The sequence below is a fragment of the Amblyraja radiata genome, chromosome 32 (genome assembly GCF_010909765.2).
Source record: "Amblyraja radiata isolate CabotCenter1 chromosome 32, sAmbRad1.1.pri, whole genome shotgun sequence".
Taxonomy (NCBI): Eukaryota; Metazoa; Chordata; class Chondrichthyes; order Rajiformes; family Rajidae; genus Amblyraja; species Amblyraja radiata.
In genome coordinates, this window is record NC_045987.1 from 8,075,834 (window position 1) to 8,088,343 (window position 12,510).

A 12,510-nucleotide genomic window follows, 5' to 3' on the forward strand; every position below is an offset into this window, starting at 1 on the left:
TTGGTGGTTATATCAAGCCAGCATCCCCATTAGGTGGAGCACTGTCTCACCTCAGTCTTCCTGCTGTTCATTTGTAGAAGCATGCACTGGGATTCAGTCAGATTGCAGAGTCGTACACCGTAGTAGATGATCTTTTAGCCTGTTGTGTATTTGTAAAAGTAATCAATTAGCCACACACTTCACCAAAGGGGAGGGGGGCATGGGCTTGGTAGACTACGGTCCAGGCAATGTTCCCTACCCATGGGGATCAAAGCTAGTTGTGCTTGTCCCTGCTCCCAACCTGACTGAGGTGAACTATCTACCCATAGGTACCAAGGAGACCACCTGACCTGCTGGTCACCTAAACCAGCAAAGTTCTGCTTCTGGATAACTCATCATTGCATTGCTTGGAGTATAAAAACAAAATTCATCAAACACCCTTGGAGAAACAACTGTCCCTTTAATCTTTATTTTGTAGTTATATGTAATAACATCAGAGTGCATTTCATTCAGGGGGTTAAATCTCATTAATGAAACACTCTGAGCTTTGTCCTCTGAATACTCGTGTATATATACACACACAAACACACTAAAGGGCTGAGAATATCAACATCCTTTAAATACTGCATTGCCTAATACTTTGTCTAAGATTTATACTTTTTTAGATGTGAACAAAAGGCTGTGGATATATTCAACCAAATCAGTCATGGAGAAATTTAGTTATTCTGTTACCAGCAATCATTTTCTTACTTAAACGCTGACATGTAAAATCTATTGAAACTAGCCAGGAACAGAGGAGAGTGGCAAGATGCTTCCTTTCCCAAATGTCTCATTTACAATGAAAAATAACCATAGAATTACACAATTAATTATTATACATGCAGCATGATATACTGCAGGATAGGGTTGGGGGAAAACTGAGAACTACCTTGGATTAAGCCAGCGAGGCATGTGGTTTAATTTATTTAAATAAATAAGCCACTTGTTGCTTTTAAGTGGCACAAAACTCTTTTCCAATCAAAGGCACATTTTTAGATTTTAATTGATTTATTTTTTAAGCATTTCTGTAGTTCCCTTCCTTTACAATCCTTTAGCACTACCAATACCAGACTGGCTTGAGCTGTCACACCTGAGATGCAGATTGATGATTGTACTGGTTGGAGAGAAGATGATGTACAGTGACAAACTCTAGTGACCTAAGCTGAGCTACATGATGTCCATTTGCACCCGTTAAAAATCCACACCACTTCACTCCAAGTCTGAGCTTACAACAAACCCCTCAAAAAAAATTGTACTAAAGGAAATAAAGTCATGTATTTTTTGGTGGAATATCTTTTTTGTTGCAGTTGGTCAGAAAATCCCAGACTGCCTCCGATTCCGCACTGCTTTTGCTTCTGTTCATGACCCTTCTGCGTTGATGGTGAGCAAGCTGCCAAATTTGAAGTGCTGGATGACTGGGAATTTTTCAAGGCACTGAAAAAGAAAGATACATTAGAGGAACATAAGGGAAAACCCTCACATGTAACTGAATTTGCAGCAAGAGATAGATAGTTGTCCATTCTCTATTCGGTCCATCTTGGTAGAACACGGGTCCCATTCCAGGATGGACTTACTTAAAACTTGTCATCCAAGCTTTTGGTCACCTCTCCAATTATCATCTTTGGCTTTGTGCTAATTTTTTTGCCCAATTAGGATCCGTGAAGTACATTTGGTCAATTTACGTAAACTGCTACATACATCCAAGTCTTTGCTGATGTTCCATCTATTCTTTAACAGCTGTACATTGCTTTTCTTTAAGCACAATACAGCAAATGTTGAGGTTTAAGGAAATACAACATGCTGGAAATATTTTGCAAAGTCAGACCACTACTGGGGAGAGTGAAGCAGTTATTGTAGATGGTCCACGCATGCAACCAATAATATAGCTACCTCAGTACCACTAACCACGCATTAGTTATCAAGTATAATAACTCTCTCTCTCTCACGCTCTCTTGGTTCCAACACGGTTATAGACTGCTAGTAGTCAGTGCTGGAATGTGTTTAACCCGAGTGCTCATTAAACAATTAGTAAAGTTACAAGTGTGTCAGACTTCACGTCTTTACATGGTGTCAGATAGTTGAAACGCCCGGCTCCTGTTCATCGGGTTTTATTTCTTTATAAGTGTTGTTTTATCGGAGTTTTTCTCGCGCCCCTTGCCACTATGGCCTCCTCGTGCCGCAAACCCTCGCCCCATGTCTTTGATGCAGACATAGCGGAGCGCTGGGCGACTTTTGAGCTGGATTTCACACACTACATGAATATCGTTCACCGAAACGATCCCGACGCCGTCAAAGCATCTCTCCTGCTGAACCTTGCCTAGTGCGTGCGGAGTCTGCCAATGATCCGGTATGTTTGCTACGGAAGTTTGCTGAAATTTGTGACTTGCCCTCTAACCGTATTTTAGAGCGAGCCAGATTCTTTACGCGGTCACGTTCCGGTCGCCAGCCGAACACTTAGCCCATTGTGCCATCTGTCGTCCCTAATGAGCTGCTGATTGCAGACCGTTCGACTTTACATGCTTATGGGGGTGAGGTGCTGAAACCTGTGGGGAAGGCCACTTTCAACTGTGTACTGCAGAAGTTATCGCGGCCGCTCCTATTCTATGTTCTCGACTATGACTGTGTGCCTGTTGGGCAACCAGGCATGCCAAGACCTAGGACTGGTGTCCTTTGATCGCACCGTCAACGAAGTGCAGATGTTGCTGAATCCTACGTCTGAATACCCGGACCTGTTCGACAATGAGCTGGGCAAGCTACCACTGGTTTACAAAATCGCCACCGACCCGAAAGTGGTGCCCGTGGTCCGTGCACCACACAGAATATCCCTCGCTATGAAGGAGAAGGTTGAGTCTATGCTGAAGAACATGGTTGCGATGGGATTGCTGGAAGCGGTCAGCGAACCCACTGACTGGGTCTCCACCATGGTCGCCACCCTAAAAAAGGACAAGAATGAGATACGGGTGTGCATCAATCCGAAGGATCTGAACCTCGCGATAAGGCGTCCACACTACCCTATGAGAACCGTGGAAGACGTTGCAGCACAAGTCGGCCAGGCCACGGTTTTCTCGGTGCTTGATGCCAAGAGCTCTTTCTGGCAAATACCTCTCGACATACGCTCCTCCGACCTGACAACGTCTGCCACTCCATATGGCAGATTCAAGTTCTTACGGATGCCATTTGGTATTAGCTCTGCCAGCGAGGTGTTTCAGCGATCCATGGAACAGCTGTTTGCTGGCATGCCGTGTGCCATCATGGTGGATGATATCCTTGTCTACGGGAAAAACACTGCTGAACATGACAAGAATCTCCGCCGGGTCCTGGACCGGGCCCGACAGATCAATTTGAAACGGAACGAAAAAAAATGCCGGTTCCTCGTATCCGAAGTGCCTTATGTCGGGCACATCTTCACTTCTAACGGCCTGAAGCCAGACCCGCAAAAGACAAATGCTATCTCCCAGATGTCAGCCCCCACCGACGACCTCAGCTTGCAGCGATTCCTGGGCATGGTCAACTATCTGGGGAAGTTCATCCCAAATCTCAGTGAACTAAGCTCGCCCCTGAGACAGCTAACAAGAAAGGACACTGCCTGGTCCTGGTTTCCACAACACCAGCAGGCTTTTGAATGGCTGAAGTCTAAGTTGACCTGCACCCCGACTCTAAAATTCTTTGACCTGCGCTGTCCCATTGTTGTTACCTGCGATGCCTCCCGTTTTGGACTAGGTGCTGCCTGCCTGCAGCTCTATGACGACGGATCGCTGCTACCAGTCTCGTATGCCTCTCGGACCATGACCGACACGGAGCAAAGGTATGCTCAGATCGAGAAGGAGCTTCTGGCGGTGGTGTTCGCCTGCTCCAAGTTCAAAGACTTCCTCTTTGGCAGCAAATTCACAGTCGAAACGAATCACCAGCCATTGGTGACTATCCTCAACAAACCGATACATATTGCCCCCGCCAGACTTCAGCGCATGATGCTGCAGCTCCAGCGTTTTGATTTCAACATCGTTTACAAGAAGGGCACTGAGATGCATGTGGCAGACACCCTGTATCGTGCCCCACTAGCCTCCTGCGACCGTCACCCCTACGAGCAGGAGGACCTGCTGGTGCTGAACGTTAACTTTGTCCCAACCAAGCAGCTACAGTGCCTGATCGAGCACACCGCCGCTGACCCTGCGTTGCAGCAGCTCGCAGCCGTTATCAAGCGCGGGTGGCCCGACAGGCGCACCACTCTGCCGTCAGGTGCCCACCCTTTCTTCCTCGTCTGTGATGAACTGATGATCCAAGACGGTGTCATCGTCAAGGGCCACAAGGTCGTGGTCCCTGCCTCCCTTTACGAGCTGTACTTCAATGCTGCCCACAATGGTCATCCCGGGGTCGATGCTACCATTTCTCATGCCCAAGGACAATTCTACTGGCCCGGTATGGCCAAATACATCAGGGATAAAGTGTCCTCCTGTCCCTCCTGCAACAACCTTGCCCCACACCAGCAGCGCCAGCCTCTTTTGCAGCAACCGGCGCCTACCATGCCCTGGACATCGCTGGCTGCCGACATATTCGAATGGCGGGGCAAGCAGTTGCTCGTCCTGGTCGACTCGTATTCCAACTGGTTTGAGGTGGACATACTTCCCTCCATCACCTCCGAGATGGTCATCAGCAAGCTGCGCAAGCACTTTGCAACTTTCGGTACCCCTGTGCGCTTGCAGACCGACAACGGCCGGCAATTCACTAGCGCAGAATTCAAAACGTTCGCTGCCAGGTGGAACTTTCATCACTACACCAGTAGCCCTGAGTATCCTCAGAGCAATGGCCTGGCCGAACGGGCTGTGCGGAGTGCTAAGGCTCTGCTGGAGCAGTCGCGCCTGTCCAACTGCGATTTTTACCTGGGCTTACTCAACCTACGAAACATCTCCCGGGACCCAGCCATGGGTTCCCCTGCCCAGCGTTTAATGTCGCGGATGACAAGACCTCCCATGCCAATCGCCCAACAGGCCCTGCTACCCAAAGTGCTCGAGCCTGCCACTGTCCAACAGCGGATTGACCAGAAGCATGAGAGCCAACGGCGTTCCCACGACAAGTCCTGCCGCCCCCTGTCCCCTCTACTGCCAGGCCAAGTCGTTCGGATGCACTCTACTACCGGCTATTCCCGCCTCGCGACCGTGGTCGGTATGGCTGACTCCCCTAGATCTTACCTGGTGGACTATGAAGGGACTGTCTATCGCCGGAGCCGTCAACACCTACTGGCCGTGAACGAGCCGAAGCCTGCACCGGCGGGTCCTTATGCTCCTCCGCTGCCGTTCCAGCCTGCCACTGCCGATCTCCCTGCTGTTGCCCGCATGCCGCTTACCCCTCCGCTGCTGCGATCTCCTCCTCCTTTGCATTCTTCTCCTCCTCCTCAGCCGCCTGGTTTTGTCCGGGTGCCTTCACCTCCTCTGCGTTCACCTCCTCCTCCTGCCTTTCCAGCTTCGGCTGCGCTTGATCCTGCTTTAACTTTCTCGCCTGCCTCCGCTACGCCCACTCTTCTTTCCGATGGGGGGGGGAGGTATTGTACGCACGCGTTCGGGTCGCATTGTCAAGCCGCCTGTTCGCTACGGTGACTTTGCTTAATCTCGCATGCCCTGTGCTGTTACATTGCCGCGGCTCTAATCCTGTTTTGATTTCTAAGGGGAAGGATGTAGATGGTCCATGCATGCAACCAATAATATAGCTACCTCAGTACCACTAATCACGCCTTAGTTATCAAGTATAATAACTCTCTCTATCTCTCTCACGCTCTCTTGGTTCCAGCACGGTTATAGACTGCTAGTAGTCAGTGCTGGAATGTGTTTAACCCGAGTGCTCATTAAACAATTAGTAAAGTTACAAGTGTGTCAGACTTCACTTCTTTACAGTTATTATTTCACTTGGGTAGTTTACACCCCAGCGGTATGAACAATGACTTCTCCAATTTCAGGTAGTCCTTGCTTTCTCCCTCCTTCCTAGCTCTCCCACAGCCCACTGTCTCCGCCTCTTCCCTTCTTCTTCCCGCCCCCCACATCAGTCTGAAGAAGGGTCTCGACCTGAAACGTCATCTATTCCTTTGCACCATAGATGCTGCCTCACCCGCTGTGTTTCGCCAGCATTTTTGTCTAACTTCAGTTATTATTTCAGGTCAGTGACCTTTTATCACTGCTTCACCTTCAACTTGAGCAGTCCCTACTGGTTGCTGGAAGGAAATTTGTGTCTGAAGTTGTTATTGTATCAAAGGTGTTGGAAACTGGAGAATGATTCGTTGAATATGGGCGCTAACTGTGGAAGGCAGAGACAGGGGAAACCCTCCCCCTGTTCTGGGTCACAGAAGAGGGCGCGAGGGCATAAGTGTGCAAAATGCAAGTAACAGGTCTAGGAGCAAGAAGGGCAGAGATGAAGGGTGTAGCTGACGAAAAAATACATCTCTGAAGCACCAGTGTGAAAACTGGCATCTTTCGAACAGATGCATAGAATTCAGGTAACTGCGAGAATGGAAAGGTGCTAACAGAAAGCAGAATGGGAAGCAATATGGTCACGGTAGCTGTGGAGTATAATGAGCTGATGTCAGATATTAGTTACTAGCCTATGCCCTGAAATGGAAATGGAGAGGTCAAGAAATGAAAGTCAGAGATGGACAATATGAAAGTGGAAACTGACAACAAAGGGGGTGAAACCTTTAAGAGAATAGGAAGTAGCCCTATGTACCAAATAGGGCAACATGTAATGTTCCAATGTAACCCAGAAAGAAACAAGTGTTGTTTGGACCTGTACAGGTTCCGAAAGCTGCACATTTGATATGGAGGAGGTGTGTATAGTTAAATGAGAAGCTTTTCACTATGAGAACAGGTTCAGCAAAGCGATGAAAGGCGGTGTCAAAAGCGGGCTGGTCGGGACTCTGATCTGGGAGGAAGGTCCCTCAGGCTGTTCAGGTGTAGGGTGGAGGTACAGTGGAACTATTTTCTCTGGCTGGGGAAGTCAGAAACAATAGATGATCTGATCAGTCTTCCATGATGATAGGAAAATAAATATTTTAAAGGACAATATGCCAAACATTTTTAAATAATATTAAATCTTGGTGTCTGGTATTACTGGCAAAGCAAGCATTCTTCCCTCTGAATTTTCATCTCACCATTACATTCCTTTCTTGCACAGGAATTTGTAAACTAAATATCTAGTCCTCCCCATAACTAGTAATTCAAAGAGTGGGGCGCCTGCAATCAGTCTTTGACAATGATGATCAGGTAATGACTGTTCAGACATTGTTGAGACATACCTCTGAACTCGGAGTCAGACAAAATGAGTGCAGTTACGGTTCTACCCGAACTTTGTGACATACTTAGAAATAAATGGCCAACGGCTGCCGTGATCATTGGGTGAATACATTAGTTTAACTTTTAGAGGCACAAGAAACTGCAGATGCTGGAATTTTGAGCAAAACCTAGTGGGTTCCTCCAGCATTTTGTTTTTAAATGTAACCTTTAGATTTTTTCACAAATAGACTTCAGAGATTGATGATGTGGGGGTGAGGTGGTGGGTGGGGGAATTGGTTTAGGAGTCAGTGAGAGGGCTGGAATGATGAGGATCAGTCTACATTCTGTAGAAATGTACCAGAAGCTGAAAATCGACTAACACCAAACAGTATTTTAAACTGATGTCACCTCGAGCTCAAAGCGCAGAGCTGTCCAAAGAAACATGAATGGTTCAGCAAAATACACTGGGGGAAAAAAAATGTTCATGGTAATATGAAGTTTGTGCCCATTATGAATGCAATGATAAGAGTGAAGTCTCCCAGACCAGGTGCAAAGTTCCATCTGCACTGTCCCATTGAACCATACACAGTGAAGCTGGTTCTACACTTCCCCTTCAAATGCTCTCAAGGCAGGTACAGGACGCGATAGGTACAGAAGATTCCCTCTAGCATCCAATCCAGAATCTGGGGTGGGGAAGTAATTTAGAAAGGTATGTAATGACTACACAGAGGCTTGTAGGTTAGTGGACTACACAGGATCAATCACTCGTTGGCATTGATGGTATGATGCTGTTACTTTTGTTTCAGTATTTATTATTTTATATATTTGTTCATGGGATATGGGTGTTGCCGCCAAGATCTCCATTTATTGTCCAGTCCTAATTAAACCTTGAGCAGAGTGCTTTGATAGGCCTTCTCGGAGACGGTCAGGAGCCAACCACATTGAAGGGTGTAGAGTCCCACATGGGCCAGACCAGACGAGGGGAGCAGAATTCATTGTCGTTATTGAACCAGATGTGGTTTTACAATCATTTTAATTTAAATTTCCCACTGCGATGGTGGGGTTGAGTTTATATGACTAGATCAAGATTCTGAGCTTCTGGATACTCATCCAGCAACTGCTACCACACTGGATCAATAGCTTGTGAGGGCAGGCAAACAAGTCCACGTACTCCAAATCATCGACAAAGATCTCAGTAAAACTTATTTTATAGACAATATTCAAAACTGTGAGGGGCAAATAGGGCTAATCTATTTCCCAACAGTGGGGGGGCTCTGCAACCAGACGAAACATGAACGCTAATGCCCAGCATCTGGTTATGATCTACAATGTGTTGCCTGAAAGGCTGTGGTTACAGATTGAGTCATTTCCAAATAAGGGTTGGATATATACCTCAAGTGGGAAATGTATAAGGTTTCTGGAAAAAGCAGGGTAAAATGGACTAACAGAGTTGCTCTTTCAAAGTTCCAGCAGAGGCGTGACGAGCAAAATTACCGCCTTCTGTCATGAATATTTGATTCTGGATCTGCACAGAGTTAATTCATCATTGCAAGCCTTGCACCAGGCATTAGCTCCAATGCCCTTAGGCCAGGGAGTGGAAATAAAATGCCACAAAAAATAAATTAAAAAAATCACTCTCTGACGCTTAGCCGAGATGCCTCTCATAATGAGCTGCCTGCCAATACATACAGTGTACTCCAACAAACACACAGAGTAACTGCTGGAGGAGGGTATTTAAGAGTTGGTGGGAGCTGTACCCAGGCAAGAAAAAACATCAGCCAAAGGAAGGCTTCAGTTCAATCAAGTCTGTGGCATGATTTTCTAATCGTTTTCTTTCGTCAGCAAATAGCCATATTACCCATTTAAACACATACATATTGCACAAGAATGTTGGCCTAGTGTTTGTACTTATGTGTCTGGAGTACGACTTGAATTCATTGGCTTCTGACGCAGAGGTGAAAGCACCGCTCCTGAGCCAAGGCCTCCATTCACCGTCAGTAAAGATTAAAACTGATGGAGACCTTTTCTCTCATAAAACAAACTCTGAGGGGATAACTTGTTAGAGGTCTAACATTATAGGAGTGTTTGATAAGGGAGCGAGAGAGAAGACAATTTGTGGAGCAGTAAGGTAGCATATAACATAGTTACCAATAGTGCCCAGAGTGGTTAGATGTGGGAACTGATGCTGCCGTGGAATAAGATAGATGCATTTAATCAAACTTAGATAAACACTTGAAACAGAAACAAATAAACAGACGTGTTGATACTGTGAGGTAGTGGGATGGGAAGTGGCTCACGTAACATGTTAATACTACATAAGCAAGAAAGCTGAATGACTAGTTTCTGTGCTGAAAATTCTTGGTAAGTTTATGTTGAAACCGTATGAATTAAAAAGCAAACGTAAAACACTGGCAGCAAAGGGAGAGGGAATGAGGTAGTGCAGCATGCAAAAGATCACATGCATCACTTCCTGTCCGGCAATTGGTAGACTCAGTAACAGACTGTCTTTTGTGTATGGTATTGCCTCAAGTAACATTTAGCTCAGCTTCCTCTGGCTAAAGGACTGTGTTTCAGGAAGGATGCCTGACCCGTGCCAGCTGCCTTCAATACTTCCTCCTGCACCAATATCTTAAAGAGACAGTCCTTTTGATGAGGAGGATCAGCACCTTGCTCGTTGAAGCTTTCTCCCTGCCCAAATTTATAATTCCGCCCCTTGACATGATGCCCAGCCCTACCCCATCATCCGGGGATCAGATTGCCATGTTATCATCTGGCCTGCCCCATTATATGCTGTTCAAGTCTGAGCCTGAAGCCCGTTCTCAGCACCAAACATCGCAATTTAGTCGATTACTTCTCAAGGAGGTGCCTGATTTCAATTGTCCCTTTCACAGCTGTTCATGAATATTAGGCACGTTCCTTCTTTGTCCCCTCTCCTCTTGACCTTCTGTCGGCCTCACCAACAGGGAAAGTCAGCCGAGTCTTTTCTTAGTGATGAAAAGTACAACATCAAGAACCTTTATGGGACACTAAACATTTGTGATGAGCACTGTTCTTCCCCATAAAAGCTTTGAAATATTTATGTGTAAAGCGGGCACTGGGTGAGAACATCAAGTCTGGCTTTCCCACAACTATCAAACAGTCAGCACCCACAAGGTTCAGTAAAGGTTATGCATGGATTTGAATGTTTAGACGTGGGCAGTCCTAATGGTGTTGCCACCTGTTGTGAGCAAAGTCTAGTGAGCGGCATCATTGAAAGCAAAAGAAAATTGTGTCAGGATGGGAGAAAATGTAGGAACAGCTTTTTCCCTTCATTTCTACCCACCCATCACACAAATACATGACGTCAGTTAACAAATAAAAGGATGTCAATATTTCAACCATGCTCAGTGGTAGCACATCTCCCTTTGTCAGAAAGACTCGAGTTCAGAAACCTGTCCCATTGTGGTCTGGTTCAGTCCAGTATTGCGGAAATGAAGAACGGTCATACTTCAGAGGGTTCATTAAACTGTGCCCACATCTACTCCCACAAAACCTGGTGATCCAAACCACTGCTGCCCTTATTCTATCTCACAACATCCCATTCACTCTTCACTCTATTGGCTCCTGATTAAGCAACACCTTTATATTAAAATCTGTGGCTCTGTATCAAATTTTAGATGTAGAGTCATTGACAGACACATAGACAGGCCCTTCAGCCCCCTGAGTCTGCACCAACCAGCACATTTTTACACTAATCCTATCCTAGCCCATTTTATTCTCCCCACTTTCCCCAAAACAACCTCCCCAATTTCTACCACAGTAGGCATGATTAACTGGTCGATTACCTACCAACCCAAATATTTCTGGGATCTGGGAGGAAACCGAGGAACCAGGAGGAAACCCACGCAGTCACAGGGAGAATGTGAAAATGCCACATAGACAGCACCAGAACTGTGCTACCCATTTTGTTTAATAATGCTTCTGTGAACTCCTTTGTAATCCTTAGTAACATTAGAAGTTGGTATGTAAATACAAGGCATCATAGTAGATTATCCCATGGTAGTGTTTCAAAAACAATCGGGTCTCTACACAAAAGGAGACAAAGTGCTGGAGTAAATCAGGTCAGCCAGTATCTCAGGAGAACATGGATAGATGATGTTTTGGGTCAAGACCCTTTTCCAGACCCTTTGCGACTTGGCCATCATGCGCCAACTTTATTGAAATGCAAATTGGCTTAAGTTTCAACTTATGTAATACACAGCACCGTTGATTGGCATTTTTGGATGAAGATACAATATAAATGCAATTTTTTTCTTTTTACTGTAACCAGTGAGTTAATCATTTAATTTGGTAATCTACGGCTGCGTTTTATATTTATTTTCCTGCTAAGTTCTAAGTTTTCAATGTCTGACACATTTGGAGACCAAGATTTAGATTTTGCACAGAGAGGTATCTCCATTTTGCCTTTCGGCACCTCCAGTTTGTAACGAAAAGTGCCAGGCCCAATGTGATCAAATATTTTAAAAAGACTGCACTAAACTTAATATACTCCAGAGCATATTTTATGACAGAATATATCATTAGATTTTGTGACAAACTGCCACGTCATGCAATGGGAAATACCAGCTCGCTTTATTGGTTTGCTCAAGGAGTGCAATGTGAGTCAAGCTCAAATTTGTGGTTCTTGATACATCAGCAGTTTGCTCAACTTTCCCCCAAAACCCCCATATCTGTCAGAGAACATCACACATCACCCCACTTACTTTTAAACAAAAACTTGAAGTCATAGGGGACTGAAAAAGTCAAAGTGAAGCACAGAACATGAGATAAATCAGCAGCAGATTTGAAATTATAGAGAGTGCTCCCACTCAATGGTCTCTGAAACCCACCCCCACCCAAAAAAAGAATTCTGTTCAGGAATCTGGGTAATCTATCTGTTCCTCACCCCCATCCAATTTTGAAACTAGCCTTCCTACAAGAGTGCAGAAAGTTCCCTTTTCCCTTTTGAAAAGGGAAAAACAAAATAACAGTAAAAAGGAAAGATTTGCATTTATGTAACTGCTTTTATTTCTAAACTTTCCACCTTTCTGGAAGTGAGGCTGGGCAAGTGGCTGAAATGTCAGTATGGAAGCACTTTGGGACTAGTTTTAAAATAGTTATGGCTAATCTAGATAGGGCTAATCCACAAATTAAAATCCTTAATTGGGGCAAACAATTTCACTGAGGAACTATTGCACCGGCCAGTGTTAACGTCTCAGTT

The 12,510-nt window shown here is 45.5% G+C and overlaps 1 protein-coding gene across 3 annotated transcripts in view; it reads right to left on the reverse strand.

Annotated features, from left to right (window-relative positions):
* Nucleotides 1-419: 419 nt before the first annotated feature.
* Nucleotides 420-12,510, reverse strand: part of ptpa (protein phosphatase 2 phosphatase activator) — a 50,958-nt gene continuing 38,867 nt past the window's right edge. For all 3 annotated transcript variants that reach the window (XM_033049337.1, XM_033049338.1, XM_033049339.1), the window contains exon 10: nucleotides 420-1,452. In XM_033049337.1, the coding sequence (XP_032905228.1) occupies nucleotides 1,378-1,452 (75 nt within the window). In that variant the 3' untranslated portion in view covers nucleotides 420-1,377. The remainder of the gene's footprint in view (nucleotides 1,453-12,510) is intronic.